Genomic DNA, 22,561 nt, shown 5'->3' with positions numbered 1-22,561 from the left:
CTCTAGCGACAAGTGCCATATTCATGCCCTCTTGTGTTTCTGAAGAGATTGACTTAAGGATGACCCCTGAGGGGCTACAAAGGCCTGGCACATGTTTTCCTTAAAAAGAAAGCAAATCCGGAGTGTTTGGTGGCTTCGCCCTCACTCAGCTCCCTTTGCTGGATTGACAGGCCACAAACTCAGAAGAAAAGAAAAGAGTGGAGGAGGACTCCCCTGGTGGTCGGTCCAGTGGTTAAGACTCCGAGCTCCCACTGCAGGGGCCACAGATTCCAACCCTGGTCAGGGAAGTCCCACATGCCTCAAAGTACAGCCAAAAAGGAAAAAAGCTAAATAAGTAAAAATTTTTGAAAAGAGGGAAGGAAATACATATATTTCTTGAGTACCCACACTGTGACAGATAATATACATGAAATTATATTGTTTTCTCCTCACAACAAACCTCACTGCGCTATGGCCTCTTTGGGAAGACTAGAATAATCTAGAAGGGTCCAAACCATCATTTGTGATTCCCCTTTTCTTTCATTTTCCTTTGGGTGGGGAGGTTGGCTATTTCATCCTATTATGATCAGAAAAAACACCTGTTATGATTTCAGTTTTCTAAAATTTGTTAATACTAGTTTTGTGGTGTAAGATGTGATCCATCCCAGAAAATGGTCTATGCATACTTAAGAAGAATGTGTATTCTGCTGTTTTGGGGTAGAGTATTTTACAGATAGATATTACATATATATACACATGCATATTATATATATATTAATATATATTTGGCCACACTGTGAGGCAAGTGGAGAAGGCAATGGCACCCCACTCCAGTACTCTTGCCTGGAAAACCCCATGGAAGGAGGAGCCTGGTGGGCTGCAGTCCCTGGGGTCGATAGGAATTGGACACAACTGAGCAACTTCACTTTCCCTTTTCACTTTCATGCATTGGAGAAGGAAATGGCAACCCACTCCAGTGTTCTTGCCTGGAGAATCCCAGGGATGGGGGAGCCTGGTGGGCTGCCGTCCATGGGGTCGCACAGAGTCGCACACGACTGAAGCGACTTAGCAGCAGCAGCAGTGAGGCAAGTGAGAGCAGTAGCCTGCCAGGTTCCTCTGTCCATGGGATTCTCCAGGCAAAAATAGTGAAGTTGGCAGCCATTCCCTTCTCCAGGAGATCTTTCCAATCCAGGGATTGAACCCAGGTCTCCTGCACTGCAGGCAGATCTTTATCAACTGAGCCACCAGGGAAGCCCTACATGTACATATATATTATATATGTGTGTGTGTGTGTGTGTGTGTGTGTGTATTGAAGCTGGCGCTAGTGGTAAAGAATCTGCCTGCCAATGCAGGAGACATAAGAGATGCGGGTTCAATCCCTGGGTCAGGAAGATCAGGAGAAGGAAATGGCAACTCACCCCAGTATTCTTGCCTGGGAAATCCCATGGACAGAGGAGCCTGGCAGGCTACAGTCTATGGGGTCACAAAGAGTCAGACATGACTAAGCAACTAACACACACACACACATTATATATATTACATATATATATTAATATATATTTGGCCATACTGTGGGGCAAGTGGTAAGTGTGGAGTCCTAACGACTGGACTGCCAGAGTGAAGTGAAAGTCACTCAGTCACGTCCGACTCTTTGAGACCCCACGGACTATGACGTGCATTGAATTCTCCTGGTCAGAAGAGTGGCACAGGTAGCCCTTCCCTTCTCCAGGGCATCTTCCCAATCCGGGGACTGCACCCAGGTCCTCCACATTGCAGGAGGATTCTTTACCAGCTGAGCCACAAGGGAACACCAGAGAAGTCCCTGTAACTCCGCTTTCCAATACAAAACGAGGCTGACGTTAGTGCAAAGTCATGTGAGAAGCAATCAGCTAAATCTCTGTGAAATGTCCATTTCCCTAATTCAGCGCGTCATTAATTCCCTCCAACCTCACCACACCTCTCCCCACACTGGGTTTTCTTCGTGATGAGCAGCAGAGCATCAGGCTCTTGGGTGGTAAATCCTTAACTCAGCAATCAATCTTATAAATGTCATTCAGTTTTTCTGTCTTCTTCTTTACCCAAAAGCAGTTTTATACTGCCCTACCCAACAAAGCTGTTTCTGGGATTAAGCAAATGATAATTGTTGAGAGAGATTATAAACTAATTCTATTAAATTAGAGATCTGGACTTAACCCCTCCTACAATTAAACCTCAAATGAAATGTGACACTGGCTTTGAGGTCTCCTCCTGGTCTGAGCCTGGCTGCCAATCTCCATTCTGAAGTTGCCACTCCTCTGTTTACTTGGAGCAAAACCTCAGACTCTTGACCCTTCACAGCTCCCCCTTACCTTTGTCACTCACCCCTAAAACTGGGCAACACACACTTGTAGACACAAGGAGGAGGAGAGACACGTGGAGAAAGTTCAAGTCCACACCCAGTGGGACCGAACTTTGAACTTCAGATCCCACATAAAGACAAATGTCAGGTGCCTACCCCTCACATGGCTGTGGCCACACTTTTATTGCATCTGGAGGGAAGAATGGCGAATAACTTATTTTACAAGAAACAACCCCCTGCCCGTGTGTGGACAATACCCACTTCCAGAATGCAGCGGGTGAACACAGGGTACATCTATTTACAGAGGCTGGGGAGCAAGGGGATGGGAACTCAGAGCAAAACAGCACACAGTCTCCTGGCAAAGAGAATTCGGGCTTGTACACCCCGGCGCAGTCTGGAGGGATGGCCCCTGGTGAGGCACAGCAGGGAGGTAAGTCTGAGAACCAATAGCACGTCTGGGAGAGCTGGCGCTGGGGACCCTGGTTAGGCGGCAACACAGAGGTGCGAAAATTTCAGGTGACTTTTAAGCCTGTCCCAGCCGGGCAAGAAGGGAGGTACCAGTAAGTTGGCTTCCAGTGTAGATGTGGGTAGGGTGGGCTGAGAGATGGTCCTTTGCTGTTTTTGCTCAGATGTGCAACTCTGCTCTGAGCCAAGCGATTGGCACAAAGCCAGCCCAGAGTCAGAAGAATTGGCTTTGGAGGTTGAACAGGTCAGCGTGTGGGTCAGATGACCAGAGCCTCAGTCACGTGTAAAATGGCAGGGATGGTAAGAGTTGCCCTGAGTTGCCCGAGACTCCCACTCAAGAGAAGTAGCCTTGGGATGGGACCAAGGAACCACCACAGTGCTGCTGAGAACTGTGGTCCCTGCAGCCCCATCAATCCCAGGACAGAGGATGTGGGAGGAGAGGTCTTCCTCTGATGCTCCTGGGAAGACTCAGGACTCAGCCTTCATCTCGTGGACTCCCTGCTGGTTCTGCTGACCTGCTTCCTTCATCTCACCCATTGGGTCATGTTAACTGACATCTTTCCTTCCTTCGTAGTCACTGTAAGGGCTAACCCGAGTCTGGACCCGAGGAATGGAGAAATCCTTTGCGGAATCCCGATTCTGAAAAGGAAGCATTTCATCTTGTTCAACTCACTGCACTTCCCAGCCATTTCCACAGCACCTCTTGCTCCAACCCGGGCAGGATTCTAACACTCCTCCCCTTTCTTCTCAGCCCCCTCCTGCTCTGTGCTCGGGTCTCCTGTCCTAACCTCATGAGGCAGATTACAGGAAAAGTAGACCCGTCATCCTTTCTAGGTGACATCCAGAGGCCATCAGAGTGGCAATATCATCTGTTCCCTAAGGACAGATGCTCCTGGGATGCTAACACTGCCGATGAGAAAGGGGAAAGGGCTGCTTTACCTGTAGCTGGAAATGGGTGGAGTATGGCGCATAGAGCGTGCTCCCCGTCTCTTCAGTACCTGAAATAGACAAAGAGGAGTGGGTAAACGTCAGGGTCCCCTCCTTTGTGCCCCAATCTGTGCTCACCCCAGGCGAGTCATGTATAAACCATGATGCATATCCATTTAATTCTCTGTCTCCCTGGGAGACGATCAGGGGTTTGGTTTTGTTTTGTTGTCTGTTTTTAAAGAGCTCTCTTACTCTCTTTTTAATTCTTTTAGTATTGATTTATTCATTTGGCTCCACCAGGTCTTAGTTGCAGTACCTGGGATCTTAGTTCCCTGATGAGGGATTGAACCTGGGCCCCCTGCATTGGGGGTGCAGAGTCTTAACCATCAGACCACCAAGGAAATCCTCAATGGTCAATTTTGTGCCAGAGGAAACTGTCCTCAAGCCTAGGACCAGGCACAGAGTCAGCCCAAAATTGGTTAAATAAATGAACAACTAGCCGTGTATAATCACTAGGGAAATGCCTTCAGAAACACCCTCCAGGAGGATATATGCACACCCATGGCTGATTCATGTTGATGTTTGACCAAAAACAACAAAATTCTGTAAAGCAATTATCCTTCAATTTAAAAATAAATTAGTTTAAAAAAAAAACCTCCAGAGGCTCTTTGTCCTAGGCCACTTCAAAAGCACATTTGAAGCTAGCGTTTTCAGACACAGATCTGACCAGAGGTGTGTCTAGAGGGAATCTTACTGAGGATTTACCCACTTCTTTACCTGCCCAACAAGGAAGGGTGGAAATTCCATGACTTTCTTTGTGAAGGTATAGAGTCTATGAGCAATCATTTTCTATTATTTGGGAGAAATCAGAGGGATTTTTTTTTTTTTCATGGACAAGTGGCATAGAGGATCCAACCAGGGATTGAACCTGTGCTGCCTACCGTGAAGGTCAACCACTGGTCCACCAGGGAAGTCCTAAATCAGAGGGATTTAAACTCAGGAACAGACCAGTAAACACACACGTTCATCACAGAAACTATTTAAAGAATTCCCTTCCAGTGCAGTGGTTAGGGCTCCACACTTTCACTGCCGTGGCCCATGTTCGACCCATGGTTGGGGAACTAAGATCCCCCAAGCTGTCCATGCATGCTTGAGTGCGGCCTCAGTCATGTCCAACTCTTCACAGGGCAGAGAGATACATAAATACAATGCAATTTAAAGCAAGCCATTTATTTCCCACCAAATTTACCTCTTCAATTTACTCAACAAATACCTAAGTATGTGAGATATTCTGGAAAATAGGATTAATCAGAATGATTCCTGCCCTAAGGCTGACACTGGAGAGTCCGGAATATCTGACAGCTACGCAAATAACTCCAAGATGAGACAGACTCTGATAACAGCATCTCAAAGGTCTAGAGCTAGATGGGTGGAGAAAAGACAGAGCAAGACTGGGGAGTAGGGATGCTGGAAAAGGGAAAGAATAAGAAGGGACATGTTCTCTTTGAGTAAAGAGAATAAGGAGGGACAGATAATCTTCGAGCCCAGACAGGCAGACAGGAAAGTGCAGGGCACTTGGTTTGTTTGAGCTGAGAGCACAGATCTGGGGATTTCGGGGTTCCGGCTGTGAACAGCCTCACCGGCAGTGTGTGCTCAGTCACTCAGTCATGTCTGACTCTTTGTGACCCTGGGGACTGTAGCCCGCCAGGCTCCTCGAACCCGCATCTCTTATGTCTCCTGCATTGCCAGGCAGATCCTTTACCACTGAGCCTCCTGGGAAGCCCACCAAGGATTTGGTAAAAGCAATGGATACTGGGGAGCCAGTGAGGCATAGAGGCCAGAAAGGGGGTGGGCAGAAGAGTATTTTAGGGAGAGGGAGCTGACAGTGGTCCATGGAGTGAAGGGAAAGAATGAAAGGAAGGAAGGCCAGTTAAGGACCCATAACATGGATTCAGGCATAAGGTGATAGACTGAAGCATCGGGAATGGACAGGAGGAGATGGGTGGGAAAATATCCCCTCTGCCCTGCCCGCTGGCTCTCCCCCTCCCTTCAGACTTCCCGGGGCACAGGAGAGGGACCAGGACTACAGAGATAATACCAGCAGGTTGTGTACCATAGGCTCCAAGGGCAGAGAAATTCATTAGCTGGGGCTACGAACCTGGCCTTGGAGGACCCTCCCTCCTATTCCCAACCCCCACCCCTTCCCTGATTAGGCCCAGAGACTGATATAAACTCAAGAGACCAATGCACAGAGGCATATGCTGCTGCGTCACTTCAGTCGTGTCCGACTCTGTGCGACCCCATAGATGGCAGCCCACCAGGCTCCCCCTTCCCTGGGATTCTCCAGGCAAGAACACTGGAGTGGGTTGCCATTTCCTTCTCCAATGCATGAAACTGAAAAGTGAAAGTGGAGTCACTCGGTCGTATCCGACTCCTAGCGACCCCATGGACTACAGCCCACCAGACCCCTCCGTCCATGGGATTCTCCAGGCAAGAGTACTGGAGTGGGGTGCCATTGCCTTCTCCACAGAGGCGTATGAGTAAAGGCATTCTTGGCTATTAGTGTAGTCTGGCTGCTCACCATTCCAGACAAGAGCAAAATTCCCTCCTGCAGGCCAGAGATGGACAAGAAAATGTAGCTCTTCAGGCTACATCAAAATCCTCAGTAGCTTTATGGAGATTCCTGCTGGTTTATGATAAAAGAGTTTTCTCCCCGCTTTGTGCTCTATGGTCACTGCATGGCTGGGCTTGGTGCACTCAAATCTACAAAAGCGGGGGCTTCCCTGGTGGCTCAGTGGTAAAGAATCTGCCTGCCAATGCAGGAGATGTGGGTTCCACCCCTGATCTGGGAAGATCCCATATGCCTGGGAGCAACTAAGCCCGTGTGCCACAACTATTGAGTCAACGCGCATGGGAGCCTGGAAGCCACGACTGCTGAGTCCCCGTGTTGCAGCTTCTGAAGCCCAAGTGCCCTAGAGCCCGTTCTCTGCCACAAAAGAAGCCCCTGCAATGACAAGGCCTTGCACTCAACTGGAGAGTAGCCACCACTGGCCAAAACTAGAGAAAATGCCCTTGCAGCAATGAAGACCCAGCACAGCCAAAAATTAAATAAATATATATTTTTTAAAATCCACAAAGTCTCCACATTTCTACAAAAGTTGCCCAGTTGTCTTTTATAAAGGACACCATCATCTCACCCACTTGTCTCTGGGAATTTCTCTAAACATTCCTTGTCCGTTCCTTTGCTCCATCTTGTTTTGATTCAGAGAAACCTACATGGTATTGGACAGAAAGTACTAGATAGGGACTTCTTGGTGGTCCAGTAGTTAAGACTTCACCTTCTAATGCAGGGGGTACACGGGTTCAATCCCTGGTTGGTGAGCTAAGATCCCACATGCCTCGCAGGCAAAAAGCCAAAGCATAAAGCAGAAGCAATATTGTAATAAATTCAGTAAAGATTGTAAAAATGGTCTGTGCCTGTGTGCTCAGTCGTGCCTGAACCTTTGTGACCCCAGGGACTGTAGCCCGCCAGGCTCCTCTGTCCATCGGATTTCCCAGGCAAGAATACTGGAGTGGGTTGCCATTTCCTTCTCCAGGGGATCTTCCTGACCTAGGGGTTGAACCCACATTTCTGGATTCTTTACCACTGAGCCACCAGGGAAACTTAAAAATGACCTACATCAAAACCAGAAAAAAATACTAATGACTCCTGAGGCCAGCTGCTAGTTCTATTTGTCTCTAACCAGCTGGATGATTTTAAGCAAGACCTGAGTTTTGGAGAACTTGTGTTTTATCAGGAGCATGTCCTGCATGTTCCCTACAGTAATAATATCTTACGATTTTATTTTATTTTACCCATTTTTCCCACAAAGGATTCTGCACCCAACCAGGTTCTGTACCTTGAATGATCCCCTCTTGAGAGTAAGCTCTGTTCACCACGCCATAGCTCTGCTTCATGAACTGAGGCTGACAGAAAGCATCCTCCACAGGGTAATCCATGGGGTTCTGTTGCCTCGTGAGCAGCTGAAACTCGGGTGCAATGTAAGCCAACAGGAAAACCCAGCCATTGGCCACCAAGGCTGAACTGAGGATGGTGTCGTCCCACTGGGGGCTGAGGGTAGGGACCAAGAGCAGGGTGATCCACGCCACCCAGATGGCAATGGAGAGGATCGTGGTGAGGTAGATATGGGCCCCGTGTCTCTTCCAGGCAGTAAAGGATCCCTGGAAGCTGAAAGAGGCCGTGAGGAAGGTCAGTGCCATGAGGAAGAGGACGTAGATGAGCAGCATGACGAAGTCCTCATTGCGCCGTGGGGGAGAAAGCTCAGAGAAGATGTTGACGTTGGTCCTGTTCATGGTGAGGACCACGTACTCGATGGCAATGATGTCCTGCACCAGACTGAAGCCCAGGGCCAGGCCCAGCATCACCAGCATGGACAGCGGCTGCCTCCCTCTCACCAGCTTCGTCAGGTTGAAGGCGTGAACCAGCAGGCAGGAGAAGCAGAGGGCGAAGAGGACGCCAAAGAGGAAGAACCGCGTGGGCCCTGTGCCGCCGTCGAGTGTGATGATGAAGGCAAAGGTGAGGCCGAAGATCCCCAGCACACCCAGGAGGAAGAGGAACTGCGTGGGGAGCAGTTTGCGCTTATTGGAGTCCTGCACCTTGCAAATGAGGACCAGTAGGGCGATCATGAAGGCCACCGAGGCTACAGCCCCCACGCCAGCCAATGCCTCTAAGACGATGCCCCAGGCTGCCTTCTTATCACAGAGTCTGTAGTACCTGGAGTCCAGGTCTGAACGGCAACCAGCAGGGGCTACTGTGGACATTCTGGTCCTGCAAGAAAGCAAAGTTGGGCTGGGGGTGAATCTCTCCCATAAACTCAGGCACAGAGGACCAGAAACAATTCAGAAACAATCTTGTATATCTGCTGCTGCTGCTGCTAAGTCACTTCAGTCGTGTCCGGCTCTGTGCGACCCCATAAACGGCAGCCCACCAGGCTCCCCCGTCCCTGGGATTCTCCAAGGCAAGAACACTGGAGTGGGTTGCCATTTCCTTCTCCAATGCATGAAAGTGAAAAGTGAAAGTGAAGTCGCTCAGTCGTGTCCGACTCTTAGCGACCCCATGGACTGTAGTCCACCAGGCTCCTCCGTCCATGGGATTTTCCAGGGAAGAGTGCTGGAGTGGGGTGCCATTGCCTTTTCTAGGCAGGTTTTTTGGAGAAGGAAGTGGCAGGTGAAGTGAAAGTTGCTCAGTTGTGTCCAACTCTTTGCAACCCCATGGACTATACAGTCCATGGAATTCTCCAGGCCAGAATACTGGAGGAGGTAGCCTTTCCCTTTGCCAATCCAGGGATCGAACCCAGGTGTCCCGAAATGCAGGTGGATTCTTTACCAGCTGAGCTATTAGGGAAGCTCAAGGAAATGGCAACCCACTCCAGTATTCTTGCCTGGAGAATCTCATGGACAGAGGAACCTGGTGGGCTACAGTCCATCGAGTGGCAAAGAGTTGGACATGACTGAAGCTACTTAGCACAGGCAGTCAGGGTTTTACCCCTGAATTTACAATGTTAGATCAAGCTACTAGCTGTTCTCCACCTCTCATGGCAAATTCTAAAGGCTGATGAAGGGAAGGGACTCCTCGTACCTCCCTCCCCGCAATTTAACTATATTCATATTTTCCCTGAAGCCAGGAAACCCAAAACTTTGAATGGAGTATTTGAGCCACATCTCAAAAAATAACGTCACAAAGAACTTGCCGGGGTTCCTGATATTTTTGACTAGTGCTTTCTTAGGAACTGGTGAACATGGAATTATCTAACCATAAAGTTAATACTTTGTGAATTCCTTGTCGGTTCAGTGGTTAGGACTCCGCACTCTCACTGGCAGGGCCCGAGTTCGATCCCTGGTCAGAGAACTAAAATCCCACAAGCCTTTGAATCATATTAACAGTCTCCAGTTTTTTTCTACCTCAGGCCCAGCCAGAGATGTTATCTGTAAGCCTCCGAATCTCTCTCAGACAAGAGAATCATAGGTATTATCTGAGTTATCTGAACCATAGATTTCTCTGCAGAGTGTCAGCCTTCCCCTCTTAGCCACTGAGCCCTCATCTTGAGCTCTGCTGCCACACATCATTTTCCCTCCCTAATTAACATTTGTAAGGATGGCACTGCTGATCCCAAAAGAAATGGAACCAGTCTTCCCTGTCATAGGCTTGGCCATGCTGCATGGCCATGCGGGATCTTAGTTCCCCAACCAGGGATTGAACCCATGCCCTCAGCAGTGAAAGTGTGGGGTTCTAACCACTGGACAACCAGGAAGGTCCCCATAGTGAACTCTTAATAAGCTACTCGTAAGGAGGGACATCCTGGATGACACATCCTGGAATAACATCCTGGAAAACAGGAGGTGATCCAACAGAAAATGTTACCAATAGCTAATGCTCCTTTTTGGGCTTCCTTGGTGGCTCAGATGGTTAAAAAAAAAAAAACAACAATACCCTGCCTGCAATGCAGGAGACCCAGGTTCAATCCCTGGGTCAGGAGAATTCTCCTGGAAAAGGGAATGGCAACTCACTTCAGTATTCTTGCCTGGAAAACCCCATGGACAGAGGAGCCTAATAGCTTCTCAACAGATCTATAATTTTTTTTTTCTGAATTATTTAACTGTTTTTACATTTCTATGACACAATAGAAAGCTTTTGTTTTGTTGTATGCTGTTTATTTTATATTTTATTTTTTGTCTTTTTGCTATGTTGCAGGGGTGCTATGTGAGATCTTAGTTCCTTGATTAGGGGTGGACCCCATGTCCCCTGCATTAGAAGCACAGAGTCTTAACCACTGAGCCCCAGGGAAGTCCCTCTAAGCTTCACTTTGTAACCCGGCCATTCATTCAACCAGCACCACCGTGTGTCCGTCATTCTTCCAGATGATCAACTGGTAAAGGGGAAACACACATCAGACATGTTTCTTCTATAGTAGAAAAAACAGATCTAACCTGCCACTGCTGCATAGCCTTCCCATGGACTCCCCTGGCCAGGGGTCTATCACCTCGATTCCAACCCAGGGATATAACACCCTGGTCATCCCAACCACATGCAGGGCACAGAGCAAAGAATGGGTTATGTTCTACCTCCGCAAGGCAGTACAGAATGAGATGCAAAAGGACAAAGAAAGGCAGATGAGCTTCAGATACAGGCAACCCCTGAAATACAAGGCCCCCCAAAGTCTGATATGGGTGGTACAGGACAGGGAGAGGGACAGGCCCCCCTGTCCATGCTGAGGATGCAGAAGAGGAAGGGCCTGGTCTAGTTCAAGGGCAGCATCCGCAGGGGAAGGGACCAGGCTCCACTTTCTCCTCCCTTAGCACCTCCTCGCCTCACTCCTCTCAGATTAATCATAAGGGCGGTTGCCAGCTGGAAAGGTATTTCTCTCACCCTCTGTGCCCCTCCCTGGCACTGCTCCTTCCCCACCCCTTAGGGCAGTGCTGTTGGCTGACAAGTCATTGTTGTCATAATTATCTGATAATTGTAAAGGACTCTGAACCAGTTTACTCTGAACCCTCAATCTTGAGAGACTGATGAGGTTTTCCACTAAGGGAACATTGTGGTGCTGCACAGAGGGGTGGTCAAGCAGAGACACCCGCCCCCTGCCCCCCTCACTTCTGTGCAGCTGCACAGGAGGGTTTGTGTACTGGGGCCTCCTGGCACCCACAGACCAGGATCCAACACTGTGAGCACGCAAGGTGGGGGTCCCCGAGGAAAGAGAACCAGGTATGACTTTCTTAACATAAGAGAAAACATTTTTAACCTAAACCATTTTGCGATCTATGCCTGGCCATAAGACTTGCCCTTGAATAGGTCTCAGCAATTAACGATTTTTTTTTTTTGGCTATACCTCTCATCATCTGAGATCTTAACTCCCCAACCAAGGATCAAACTCATGCCCCCTGCATTGGGAACAAGGAGTCTTAACCACTGTACCATCAGGGAAGGCCCCACTAGGTTTTTTAGCCAGATCTCAAGCATCATTCTCTACATAGCTGCTTCAGCATACATTTGTAAAGGACAAAACTCCTTTTTAAGTTAATCGAACTTTAGAAATTAACAATGACTCTTTCATATCAAATGGATATCCAATTAAGGTTCATGGTTCTCAATTCTCTCAAATTAAGAATATTTGAAAACCTTTTCAAATGAAAACTTCTTGGTAATTTTTTTTTATCTGAGTGACTAATTTTTTGAAACTATCCTTCCTATTTCACCTCTCACTCCTCCGCCACCCTTTCCCCAACATGACAGCGATTGCACAACGGGTCTGAAATGTCCCTAGCAGTTTACATTTTCTCAGAGGGAAATAAAACTGAACAAATTCACTCACAGCAGATCTGCACTGAGAAGGCACTGGGTCACGCAGGGAATGGCCCAGATGAGCCGCCAGGATCGGGGCTGGGGAAAGGGACAGGGTTCTGAGGAGCTGACGTCCTTTAGAAAGCAGGGTTTGAGGAAGAAAAGAGCAGTACCACCATTTGAGAATAGAAACCTCCAGGAGCTAAAGCAACAGCCTCGGAGAAGAACCTGAGGGCTGGAGCAGAAAGAGAAATGAGACTAGAGGTCATGCAGTCATCATTCGTACCCAGAGAAGGGCAGAGAGACCTATGGGACTTCCCCGGTGGTCCAGTGGTTAGGACTCCATGCTGTCACTGCCGTGGCCCAGGTTCAATCCCTGGTCAGGGAACTGAAGTCTTGCAAGCTTTGCAGCACAGTCAAAAAAAAAGGAAGGGTGGGCAGAGAGACCTAGAGTCCGACCAAGAAAGCAGGTGCTCTACAAAGGCCAAAGGAGGACAAAAAGAGACAATTTACTCTTGGACCTGCTCTGAAGAGGAGGGAAGGTCTCCTAACTCATTCTCACAATGGGTCAAGCATGGTTGTATACAACTCACTTGTCTAAGTCTTGCAATCACTTTTATTTTTATTTATTTATTTGGCTGTGCCAGGTCTTAGTTGGGGCACACAGAATCTTTTAGGTGTGGTATGTGGGATCTAGTTCGCTGACCCGGGTTGAACCCGGGCCCCCTGCTTTTCGAGCATGGTGTCTTAGTCACTGGCCCACCAGGGGAGTCCCAGGCTTAGGCTCTCAGGGTCACTCTCTTTGAGGCTGGGGGACGAGCCATCGCCTGTACATCCTCAGCCCCTGCCTACCTCTCCAGCCTCATGGCTGACCATGCCTTCCTCATCATCCCCATATGTGTGCTTCTCATTGTCCTCCCAACAAGCCCCACTATCTCGCTTCAAATCTGCCGCCCCATCTGCATGGGACGTTCTCCCTGAGATCCCTCACCTTAGAGGTCCCCTCTTCCAGGATGTTTCCCTGGATGCCCTAGTCTGATGAGAGATTGCTGTTGTTGTTTACTCACTAAGTCATGTCCGACTCTCTGCAACCCCATAGACTGTAGCCTGCCAGGCTCCTCTGTCCACGGAATTCTCCAGGCAAGAATAGTGGAGTGGGTTGCCATTTCCTACTCCTGGGGATCTTGCTGACCCAGGGATTGTGTCTCCTGCATTAGCAGGCAGATTCTTTACAGCTGAGCCACCGCGGAAGCCCCCTGATGAGAGATATATCCCCTAAATTCCCAGAGAGCCTCCACATCGCCTGCATTTATCACAAAATCCTGTAGTGCCTCTTGGTGAGTCTTTGTCTTCTAAATTCAAAGCATCCTTAAAGCAGGGATTGAGCTGTTAAAATTCTCTCTCTGACCACTAGCCTCGCGCCTGACTCAGTGAAGGTGAAAGTCGCTCAGTCGTGTTTGACTCTTTTTAACCCAAGGGACTATATGGTCCATGGAATTCTCCAGGCCAGAATATTGCAGTGGGTACCCTTTCCCTTCTCCAGGGGATCTTCCCAACCCAAGGCTCAAACCACATTGCAGGTGGATTCTTTACCAGCTGAGCCACAAGGGAAGCCCAAGAACACTGGAGTGGGTAGCCGTTTCCTTCTCCAGCGCATCTTCCTGACCCAGGAATAGAACCAGGGTCTCCAGCATTGCAGGTGGATTCTTTACCAGCAGAGCCACCAGGGAAGGGCAAGCACCTAACCAGGATGGATGAGTGAGTGTGTGGATAGAAGTAGAATCTGATGGGGAGCAGGGCTACTCTTGAGACAGTGGGCTGGGGTGGGATTCCTCATAAGCCTCCATTGCGTTCGTCCCCAGCTCTAACTCCCTCTCACCCATCCTCCTTAGGTGGGTCTGAGGTAGGAGTCTGGCCACAGCTGGGCTACTAAGTGATTCCAGGGGCCTCCGGGTAGCTTGGATCCTGAGTAAGCAGATCTAAGCAGAGGTTTTACTGGAATCCAGTCATTCGCTCCCACCCAATTCTCTGATGACTAAACCCTGCACTATGGAGGGAGATGGTGAGGTTTCAGCATAGCCCCAGACACGAGCAAGGACCTTGAGTCATAAGGGTGAGACCCCCTTCACTTATTACAGCAGCTGAGCCAACCACGCCCATCTAGTAATCCACCAACACCCATAGCCAAGACCCCGACAGCCCTTGGTGCTGGCTTAAACCCTTTTCAGATGAGTCAGTGCATGACCGAAAGGTTAAAAAAACGAAAGACGGAGGAAAGAGAAAGGGAAAAGAAAAAGAACCAAAGCGTGGGTTGTGGGGGGGGGATACGAGAGGGAAGCAGGGAGGGAGGGAGTCACTGGGCTCTATTCCAAGGCCTCTGACTCCGATCTTTAGGACAGAGGGGTTTCAGCTGCCTCTCTCTGTGGACACCATCTCCTGGAGCCTCCGTTCTCTCCTCTATGAAAGGCAGCTGGGTGCTGAACTAGGCATTCTGAGCCCATGTCCAGCTTTGTAGACAATTCCCAAGTCTCTTTCTCCCATCCCCTCATCCTGCTTCCTGCCCCATCTCCTGTCATTAAAAGAATCTCTGCCCCAAACTACTAACGAAACTCCAGACCAGGGCTGGAGGTGAGGTTGAAGGGTCTGAGTACCGGCTCAGGACACCAGGGAAACACTCGCCTGCCAGACAGAGCTGCAGAGTCACTGGAGCAGGACTGACCCTAGAGTGGCCCTGACCGACACAGGCGTTGACGGGGATGCAAGGTCAAATGCCAGCATGTGAAGGGTCTCTCAGGTGCTCCTTTCCAACCTCTGAGACTCCTCTCTTCCCAGAGAGGTGGGGAGGGTGTCTGGAGTTACTTACATCCAGACTTAGTAGGTTGCCTAGCTGGCTGTATGCGACCCTCCCCAGATTATCTGAGCAGGAATTACCCATGGCCCTGAATTTTGCCCAGAGCTGATCTTACATTCCTCCTTATATAAGATTTATCTCATTCTATCATCTAAAAAGAAGAAGACATCAGGTGGTGAAGACTCTGCCTGCAATGCGGGAGACTCGGGTTTGATCCCTGCGTTAGGAAGATCCCTTGGAGGAGGAAATGGCAACCCACTCCAGTATTCTTGCCTGGAGAATTCCATGGACAGAGGAGCCTGGCAGGCTACAGTCCACAGGGTCACAAAGAGTCGGACACGACTGAAGCGACTTGGCACAGCACATACAGGGGCTTCCCGGGTATTGCTAGTGGTAAAGAACTCACCTGCCAAAGCAGGAAACTTAAGAGATGCAGGTTCATTCCCTGGGTCAGGACCACCTGGGAGGCCCCTATGTATATATATACGGTCCCTGGGTCAGGAAGATCCCCTGGAGGAGGAAATGGCAGCCCATTCCAGTATTCTTGCCTGGAGAATCCCATGGACAGAGAAGCCTGGCGGGCTACAGCCCATGGGGTAAAAACTGAAGTAACTTAGCACGCATATATATAACAGATTCCATTTTCTGTACCCCTGAAACGAACACAACATTGTAAATCAACTATACTCCAGTAAAAACAGCAAAAAAAATTTTTTTCAATAAAAAGAAGAGGATAATAATGACCTCTTAGGATAACTGCCTGGGGAATGATAAAAAATAACTCAAATGTTTGTTAAGTCAAGCCAAGTCTTCACACCATCCCAGCCTGGCAAATTGGCAATTTTCTAACATTTTAATGTTCTCTCTATTCTGGAATTGCCACAGTCCATCAGTAGTAATAACAATAGTCACAATATAAATATGAATAATACAAATGACAAATACTGTCACATGTGGAGACCCCTTAAGAGCCAGACTCGATGCAGAGAGTTTATACGTTTCCATGTGTATCCACTCATTAACATGGTTTTACATCTATTTTATCATTTAATATTCCTACAGCCCATTTTGTAGGTGATAAGACTGATTCTTAGAGAGATGAATTTACATATTCAGTGTAACAAAGGAAGATTATCCCTTTATGAATAGTCTTAATTAGAATTTAATCTTTTGTTTCATCCCTAAATCACTATTATGCTCCCTGAAGCTTTTCTCCCTGACTCCAGCCTCTATTTATTTTCTCATTTTTATTTTTTTCATTGACGTGTAGTTAATGTTGTGTTAGTTTCAGGGGTACAGCAAACTGATTCAGTTATGCATATTTATATTCTTTTTCATATTCTTTTCCATTATGGTTTATTACAGGATATTAAATACAGTACCCTATGCTACACAATAGGACCATCTTGTTTATCCACTCTCTATATAATAATTTGCATCTGCTAACCCCAAACTCCCAATTCATCCCTACCCCAGCCCCACTTCCCTTTTGGCAACCACAAGTCTGTTTAAGCCTCTCTCTATTTAAACAACATCTGAGAAGGCTCCAAAGTAAGCAACTCTGTAATTGGTCAATCTTCCTGTCAATCAACACTTAAGTGTGTACTTTGTGTCAGGCGCCGTGTTAAGTATACAAATCACTCGGACCCTCAGACCCAGAGTGTGGCCGCTGCCCCAGGACGACCAACAGAGTCACACTGACACACAAATAAGGGTTGTAGAGTGTTTGGGGAATCTTGAGGGCACACGGAAAAGAGTGAAACCCCACTCTCCCTAATGGGGTTTGTTTTTTAAAAAAAAGGCTGTAGAGAGGAAACCAGGGAGATGAGGCCTGAGAGATGGGCAAGGAATGGTAGGAGATTCTTAGGAAGGCAGAATCAATGGAGCTTCGAAATACAGGCTTGTGGGAAGAGATGCCCAGTTTAGATCTGTTGAATCTAAGATGAATTGGAGGGATTTCCCTGGAGGTCCAGTGGTTAAGACTCAGCTCCCACTGCAGAAGGCACGGATTCCATTCCTCGATCCCTGGTCAGGGAGGCATCATTTAATCCTCACAACAGCCCTGTTACTACGGCCCCACTTTTCATTTTATTGGAGTCTACTAGATGTACAGTGTTGCATTAGCTTCAGGTGTACAGCAAAGTGACTCAGTTATACATATACATGTATTCATTCTTTTTTAGACTCTTTTCTCATATGGGTTTACACAGAGTACTGAGGAGAGTTCCCCTGTGCTCTACAGTAGGTCTTTGTTGGTTATCTTCTGACTCATATATAGTAGTGTGGGTGTGTTCATGCCAGATTATGCCCCCTTTCTACATGCAGAAAACAGAGGTACAGAGGCATTAAATAACTTGCCCAAGATCACTGACTTTTAGAAACCAGGCTCCTAGAAGTTCCCTGGTGGCCTAGTGGTTAGTATTCTGGGTTTTCACTGCCATGGCCCGGGTTCAATCCCTGGTTAGGGAATTCAGATCCCACAAGCCATACAGTGCAACCAAAAAAATAAATAAAAGCCAGGCTCCACGACACCGGGTTCTGCTGACCTCCCTGTGCTCAGACATGTGAGTCTGAGGCTCAGGAGATGTTTGGGCTGTGAGCACAAGTGAAGGGTCACGGAGGGGTCACAGCAGGCACTGGAAGGCTGTGGATACCAGATCATACAGAGAGCATGTATGGCAGCGAGAGGGCCGAGGACAAAACCCTGGAACACCGTCTCAACCAAGCAGGAATCAGCAGAGGTTGTTCAAAAGAGATTGCCAGCGTTAGTACAAGAAATAAGCCCAGCTGGTCTCCCAGGAGCCAAAGAGCAGCTTCTCAGAGTGGTTGATGGAGTAAGATGCTCCAAGGACAGCAAAGAAGAGAAGACCTGAAAATGGACTTTTGGATTTAGGAGTTTAAAAACAAAAAAGGATCTGCCAGGGGGCTTCCCTAGTGATACAGTGGTTAGGATTCCCCCTCCCAATGCAGGGGGTGCAGGTTCAACTCCTGGTCGGGAAGCTAAGATCCCACATGCCTCTCGGCCAAAAAACTGAAACATAAAACCGAAGCAATATTTTAATAAAGTCAATAAAGACTTCAAAAATGGTCCACATCAAAAACATCTTAAAAAAAAAAAAAAGCATATCATCTCCTTTTTGTCTATTAAAACAGATTCAGCCTCAATTTGAGCTTCGAGGCTTTTCTCCAACTAGTCCTCCCACCTACTTTTTCCAGCCTTCCTAACTCCCGTCTCCACATCTATGAAAAACTTCCAAGAGCATTTTCTCTCTGGAAGGGAACTGGGGCTCATCTAAGACCTTCTCTAACAAAGTGGCTCTTTGCCTCACCACATCATTATTCTCCTTGCCAGAGAGACCCTTCTCCCCCTAATCACAATTCATGTACCATGTTTCTTAGAAATTTGCCTCCAAACTTACCTCTACCTTGAGGGTTTTTTAGTTATCAGTCCCATCTCATTCTAAATCTGTGATCTCATTGTAGTTATTAACTATTTTTCAGCACTCAAGTCTTTCCATAAATATGTCATATATTACAGCAGTCTCCAATCTTTTTGGCATCAGGGACTGGTTTCTCAGAAGACAATTTTTCCATGGACCAATGTGCTGTTGGGGGGTGGTTTCAGGATGATTCAAGTTCATTACATTTATTATACACTTTATTTCTATTACTATTACATCAGTTCTACCTCAGATGATCAGGCATTAGATGCCAGAGGTTGGGGCCCCCTGATACAGTATACATTAATATCAGTGCTAACTCACCTATCAGATAGCAAACTTTTAAGGAAATAGAGCAAATCTTCTATTCGTTGGCATTCCCCTCACTATGTACTCTGCACAGTGGTTGTTGAGCAAATGATTTGCAGAGTGTGAATAAAACTCAAAGCAAGTTATTCATTAGTAAGTGTGAGTAATGGAAAGGAAAGATTTGGGGAGCTGCATATGTGGTGCTAATCTGTGTGTTTTAGTCCAGGCTGAGTTCTAAGATGAGGGTGGAGTCCCAGGGAAGTTTCTCTGTACCAGGTGCAGGATTAGCTGTAAATGGAAAGTATCTACAACAAAATGTCCAGGATCCCCTCTTCCCGGTAAGCCATCTGGATTCTGATGACATAAACATGATGCATCGTCACAACAGCGTGTGAACAACATCTGAGTAACATCACTGAGTTGAGTTTCTGAGTAGTAACTAGGAGAAAATAAATCATCATTCCCACATAGGCAGAGTCAAACAAGCACTGAGTTGGCCAGAAAGTTCATTTGGGTTTTTCATAAGATCTTACAGAAAAGCCTGAATGAACTTTTTTGGCCAACCCAAAATAAGAACAGTGTTCATCCCAATTTCTTCACTTTTTGGAGGTATTATCATATTCTTCTATTCTAAACAATGCATGTGAACTTTAGAGAAATTACTGAAATGTAAAATAAAATATAGGCAATCACTTTTTTTGATTTAAGATTTTGAGTGAAACTACTAAATCTCTTATGCCCAGAATTTAAGGATGTGAAAAGCATTGAGAAAATAGGTGGATAAGATGAAGTCCTCTTCTGGTATACCACCTCAAAGACACCTTATTTCAACTGTTTTATTTCCACATATAAAGGTGATATATTTATGGTCTGAAACTTATCTCTCCTTACAAACCTGTATTTCTAAACCCTGAGAATGGTACTACCATACACTCAGTGTATCTAAAAATACAGTATAGATTATCTAATGTGGGAGAAGATGGAGAGAGCAGACTATGCGGCCAAAATTAGATGACAATAGCAAGCAACTATTATTACAATAAATGTAAATGCAAAGTTTTTTATTTTGAAAAGACTAAATCAAACCATATTATACCTATAAGAAACCCATGTAAAACAACAAGATTCAGAAAAGTGGAAAGGAAAGGAAAAATAAGTGCAAAACAAAGCAACAACAACAGATAGGTTTATTTAGCAAGTATTATGTATCAGGTACAAAGTTAATAGCTTGTTCAAGGTAAGAAAAATGAGAATTGAGTTATTATTATCACACAAAGTTTAGTTAAGACAAAAAGCTATTATGCTGACCTAAAAACTTTTTTATAATAATTAAGAATGTTCCACATTGAAGATATAACCATCATAAATTTGTATGCAGTGAATAATATACCACCAAAATATATAACACAAATGCTGCCAGGAATACAAAAAGAAATCAAAAGAAATTGATTACAGTTACAGGAGACTTTAACACTTCTTTATCACTCCTCAGCAAATGAAATAGAAAAAATTAATAGCAATAAGGTAAATTTTTTAAGTATTCTATGGATACTTTAATCAAAACATGCTCTATCTTTATATTTCATTAGATCTCTATGATTAATAATATAATTCAGATCCTCTATATCTGTGATCAGCAAATATTTTCTGTAAAGGGCCAAACAGTAAGTAGTTTAGGCTTTGCAGTCCTTTTGTTTGTAGCCGAAAAGCAGCCATAGGTGATACATAGACAAAATGAGCATGGCTGAGTTCCAATAAAACTTTATTTACAAAAACAGGCTGTGGGATGTTTTTGGCCAGGAATCTGATTTACCAACTTCTCTATATGATTTCTTCTATTGAAGTGGTCATGAAACATTTACAAAACAGCATATTTTAGACCACAAAAATAATAATAACAATAAAGTCTAAAATAAGAAATGCACAGACCATATATTTTGACAAGGCAATCAACATAGGAATATAAGCAGGAACTAACACCCCAAGCTACTCAGAAAATTCGAAGACTCCTCAAGCAAAATAATTCTTCCATTCTTTGTTTTTAAGGGCCCTATTATACCAACACGTCATTTCCTGCCCATTTCCTCAGCTCAATCTGTAGATTTTTAAAAAACAATGAACCTGAAGACAAACCCCCCAGAATGAGAATGAGAATAAAACCATAGTCAAAATTCTTCTTCACGCCCTGTTACCTTCAATTCTCACTAAGGAGTAGAATACAAAAAAGGATACTCCAAAGAGGATGCTCAAAGAGACGTATATAGATAGAGAGGGGCTCTTGGCTCTGGCCCTGGGAGGGAGCTGAGGACCCTAAGACCCCTTCGGAGGAAACCCTTAGGAGGTCCAGCTCAGCCTTTTCACAGCTACAAGCGGGCTTCCTAGCTCAAGGCTAAGGGGCACTTCCCAGAATGTTAGCTCGTTCTGAGTTCCACTCATTCCTATGTGCCCTTGAAGTACCAATCTACCTCTCCACACCTCGAGGAGCCTGTCTCCCAGATGACACCGCTGTTGACCTTCCCAGTACCAGCACACAGACCAGAGGACAGAGCTGTGACCCCCCCATCCTCGCCCCTCCCAGGGGCCACAAGTAACTCAAGTATTCCCTTCAGGAATGAGTCCACAGCCCTGGCTGATTCAATCAAACCCTTCAGCAGGTGTGGCATGTTCAAACATCAGCCTGGAAACAACTCAGGAATGGAAAGTCCTACAAATTCCTTGAACCTGAGCTGGCTTTCCAAAACTTCCTTCCACCCCGGGAGGTTTAAGGGACCATATCCGACAGCTGGGGGGTCATTGCTGAGTCCCATCTGGTTGGTGCCTGAAGGTGGGCTGTTACTGGATACTCAAATGGACGTTCAACCCAGGAGTCCAGAGTAACTCAAGGGACAGCAGATGGGAGAATGCTGCAGAGTTGATGGCCACGCTCATGTCACGAGAAGAGGTGGCTTCTAGAATCTACTTCGCAAAATTCAGAAGGGCACACTTGTGAAAGGACAAAATAAATGGACATTTCTCAGTATCTGGGTAAACTAGCAGGGGTCACCATCTCCTTCCTGCCCACCCAGCCAGTTCCCTGCCATTCCTCTAAGATCTTCCTCCCTCTTTTCTCTTTCCCTAGACTGAGCCCAGAACTTGTCACCTGCCGGGCCAGGATTCCACCTACTCAGTTTGTTCAGTGTATCTGAGCAGAAACTATTTATCCTGATTATCTTTTTGCTCTCTGCCTGTTAGTCTGGGAACTTCAAGGGGGGGCGGGAATCTGAGTTGAATTAAACTACAGGAATTCCTTTTCTGGGATTTTTTTTTTCCCCTCCGACCCAGCTGCAGTTCATTATCGGGGTTTCTCTCCTCTTGCATCCTCAGCTTTCTAACCCCTGCCTCCCCACTACTCCGCAAACCCCACCCCCGAGGATTTCAATCACTGAACCCAGCGCGCTCTGCCTCAGTGCGCCTCACTTACCCCGATGCCTCGGCTTCGGCGCGTGAACTTGGCGCTGCTTCGCGCGCGCGGAGGGAGAACTGTAGCCCCTATAGGTTCTGGGAGAGCCCGTGGGCAGGGATCGCGCCCTCGCGGCGCCGAGCAGTTATAAAGGCGGCAGAGGGAGGAGGGAGTGAGCAGAGGGACAAGGGGCGGGAGAGGGTCAGGGGGAGAGGACACGCCTATTCCAGTTCCACGGCACTGCGCGCTGTTATGAAAATAAAGTCCCCGGGCCAGAGCATGAGCCAAAAGCCGCCTGACGTCAGCGCCACAGTCACCCTTGGAATGGGTGGTGGCGGCGGTGGTGGTGGTGGTGGGAGGGGAGAGCCAGAGCACCCACTCCGCTCCGCGTGCGGCGCATCACCTGGTCGGGACGTCCCAGGGCATAGGGTAAAGGAAGGGGCCAGAGAGCAGATGCTTCCTATCCGTTTGGCCA

The 22,561-nt window shown here is 47.0% G+C and overlaps 1 protein-coding gene across 1 annotated transcript; it reads right to left on the bottom strand.

Annotated features, from left to right (window-relative positions):
- Positions 1–2,481: 2,481 nt before the first annotated feature.
- Positions 2,482–22,297, bottom strand: GPRC5A (G protein-coupled receptor class C group 5 member A). Its single transcript, XM_005890026.3, has 4 exons — positions 22,108–22,297; positions 7,609–8,537; positions 3,722–3,780; positions 2,482–3,421 (listed from the first exon to the last, which is right to left on the bottom strand). Exons 2-4 carry the CDS (start codon positions 8,528–8,530, stop codon positions 3,329–3,331), a joined length of 1,074 nt encoding a protein of 357 aa, XP_005890088.1. The 5' UTR covers positions 8,531–8,537; positions 22,108–22,297; the 3' UTR covers positions 2,482–3,328.
- Positions 22,298–22,561: the final 264 nt, after the last annotated feature.

Source organism: Bos mutus, chromosome 5, assembly GCF_027580195.1.
Source record: "Bos mutus isolate GX-2022 chromosome 5, NWIPB_WYAK_1.1, whole genome shotgun sequence".
NCBI classification, from domain to species: Eukaryota; Metazoa; Chordata; class Mammalia; order Artiodactyla; family Bovidae; genus Bos; species Bos mutus.
Note: the sequence above shows the minus strand (reverse complement) of the source record. Positions and strands in the feature narration are given on the sequence as shown.

Bases quoted from the DNA above. Each gene is read 5' to 3' on its own strand.
- GPRC5A (XM_005890026.3), bottom strand. From the start codon at position 8,530: ATGTCCACAGTAGCCCCTGCTGGTTGCCGTTCAGACCTGGACTCCAGG. The intron at 3,781-7,608 runs GTACAGAACCTG...TGTCTATTTCAG, and splicing joins TCAAGAGGGGATCATTCAAG to GTACTGAAGAGACGGGGAGC. The intron at 3,422-3,721 runs GTAAAGCAGCCC...CTTCCTTTTCAG, and splicing joins CCACCCATTTCCAGCTACAG to AATCGGGATTCCGCAAAGGA.